Consider the following 1,853-nt stretch of genomic DNA (forward strand, 5'->3'; position numbering starts at 1 on the left):
CGGGCATGGCTCAGTGGTAGAATGCTCACCTAGAACCACCAGTGAGGGGCTGTGGGCATTAGAACCATCAGTGAGGAACTGCAGGCATGGCTCAGTGGTAGAACGCTTGCCTAGGGTATGAATGCACCTTGAGTTCCAAAGGACTGAGAGACTGGGACAGAGTGAGAGAAGGTGGAAGTGGAGAAGCAGCAGAGGAGGGGGTAAGTGGGTGGGGTGGGGTAGGTAGGGCTGCCCTCACCTGCACTAGGTAGTGCTCAGGGGTGGCATCTGAGAGCCTGCCCATCCGGTAATGGGCCTTGAGCAGCTCATCATGGATCTGGAACTCCTCCTTGCAGTTGTACCTGGCAGAGGCACAGTGAAAACTGAGTCAGACAACCTTTGTTGGTCCCTTACGCTGTGACCAGAACCCGCAGCAAAGCCATCTCACCCCTACCCATGCAGCTGCCCTTCATCCTCACACACAGTACAGCAGAACTGAGACTGAGACCCAGGGCTACCCCTATTGCAGACTACATTTCCCAGCCTCCCTTGCAGCTAGCTGCGGGACTGGATTAAGTTCTGGCCAATGAGATGACAGGGGGAGGCGGGGCAAATTCAGGCCACTCCCAAAGGGAAATGCCTTCTAGTGTGCCTTGCTTTTTTCCCTGGCAGAAGTAAAACAGTTGTCCCAAAAGACAGAGGTACATGCTGATGTGGTAAGACACTGAAGGAGCCCAGAGGGTCACAGTCTGCCATACCAGCCTGAACACCCAAATGGGTCTTTATTCGAGTATTCTGTATGGGCAATACTGTTAGGGTACAAATCTAGACCCTGATTAAGACATTGCCATAGGATGGCCCACCCCTCAGGCCGCGAGCGGAACAAACCCCACACCTCCAATCCTAGAGCCCAGGGCAGTTCAGCCCACAAGCTCTAAGGGCAAGTCCCTCCCCTGACTCTTTTCGGGTCTTCTGATTCATAGGACCTTATTATCACTCACAATAGGCCTGGACACACACCAGCTGCTTAAAGAAGCCCATAGTGATTTCTGTAGACAGCTAGGTAAAGGCACAATGACTAAGGCAGGGTGACTGTGGACTCAAGACAAAGCCATGCCGCCATGGTACAGGTGCACCAGATCTGCCTGCCAGAGCTCGGGCTCTCGTGCTAAGGGCTCCATACAAAACAGCTGCCTGCAGGAAAGTAGTGGGCAAAATGCAGACCTGGCTCCTGCTCTGCCTCCACCTTTTAACACTTCACAGTGGCACACCCTCTGCCTCCCTGAAACCCATTTTCCTATCTAACGCAGTTTTCCTATCTATCTGCTGTGACCAGGGCTCTGCAAATCTTTCCCACAAAGGACCAAAAACAAACATTTCTGGCTTTGTGGGTCTTGCACCAGCCTGACAATCCTGCCACTGAAGCAGGTATCAACAAGTGTTGTACAAGGGGACAGACCTAACAGTGGGCCAATAAAACTTTATTTACATCAGCAGGTGGAGGGCCAGATTTGGTCTGCATGATGCAGTCAGCTGGTGCCTCTACTGGATAATCTGTAAGGTCCCTTCCACCTCAAACACTGCAACCCAAGGAGGGCTACAAGCACGGCCCCTTCCTGCTGGGCATTTTCAGGTAGCCATAACACAGCCACAATACCCAGTTCCACATTTCCCGTCATCTCTGATGATGTTGATGAGGAAACTGAGGTCCAGAGAAGGAAGAAGGAGGCAGAGCCCAGGCTCCAGACCTGCTTCTTCCAAGGCTGCCTTCAATGTCCAAATAGACTTCCTTCCTTCCTTCCTTCCTTCCTTCCTTCCTTCCTTCCTTCCTTCCTTCCTTTCTTCCTTCCTTCCTTCCTTCCTTCCTCTTTCTC

General features: G+C 52.3%; 1 protein-coding gene across 3 annotated transcripts in view; it reads right to left on the reverse strand.

Annotated features, from left to right (window-relative positions):
- Positions 1-1,853, reverse strand: part of Pald1 (phosphatase domain containing paladin 1) — a 61,398-nt gene that overhangs the window by 31,763 nt on the left and 27,782 nt on the right. For all 3 annotated transcript variants that reach the window (XM_013351090.2, XM_005360086.2, XM_013351091.2), the window contains exon 3: positions 239-341. In XM_013351090.2, coding sequence (XP_013206544.1) covers positions 239-341 — 103 coding nt within the window. The remainder of the gene's footprint in view (positions 1-238; positions 342-1,853) is intronic.

The sequence above is a fragment of the Microtus ochrogaster genome, linkage group LG2, assembly GCF_000317375.1.
Source record: "Microtus ochrogaster isolate Prairie Vole_2 linkage group LG2, MicOch1.0, whole genome shotgun sequence".
Classification (NCBI taxonomy): Eukaryota; Metazoa; Chordata; class Mammalia; order Rodentia; family Cricetidae; genus Microtus; species Microtus ochrogaster.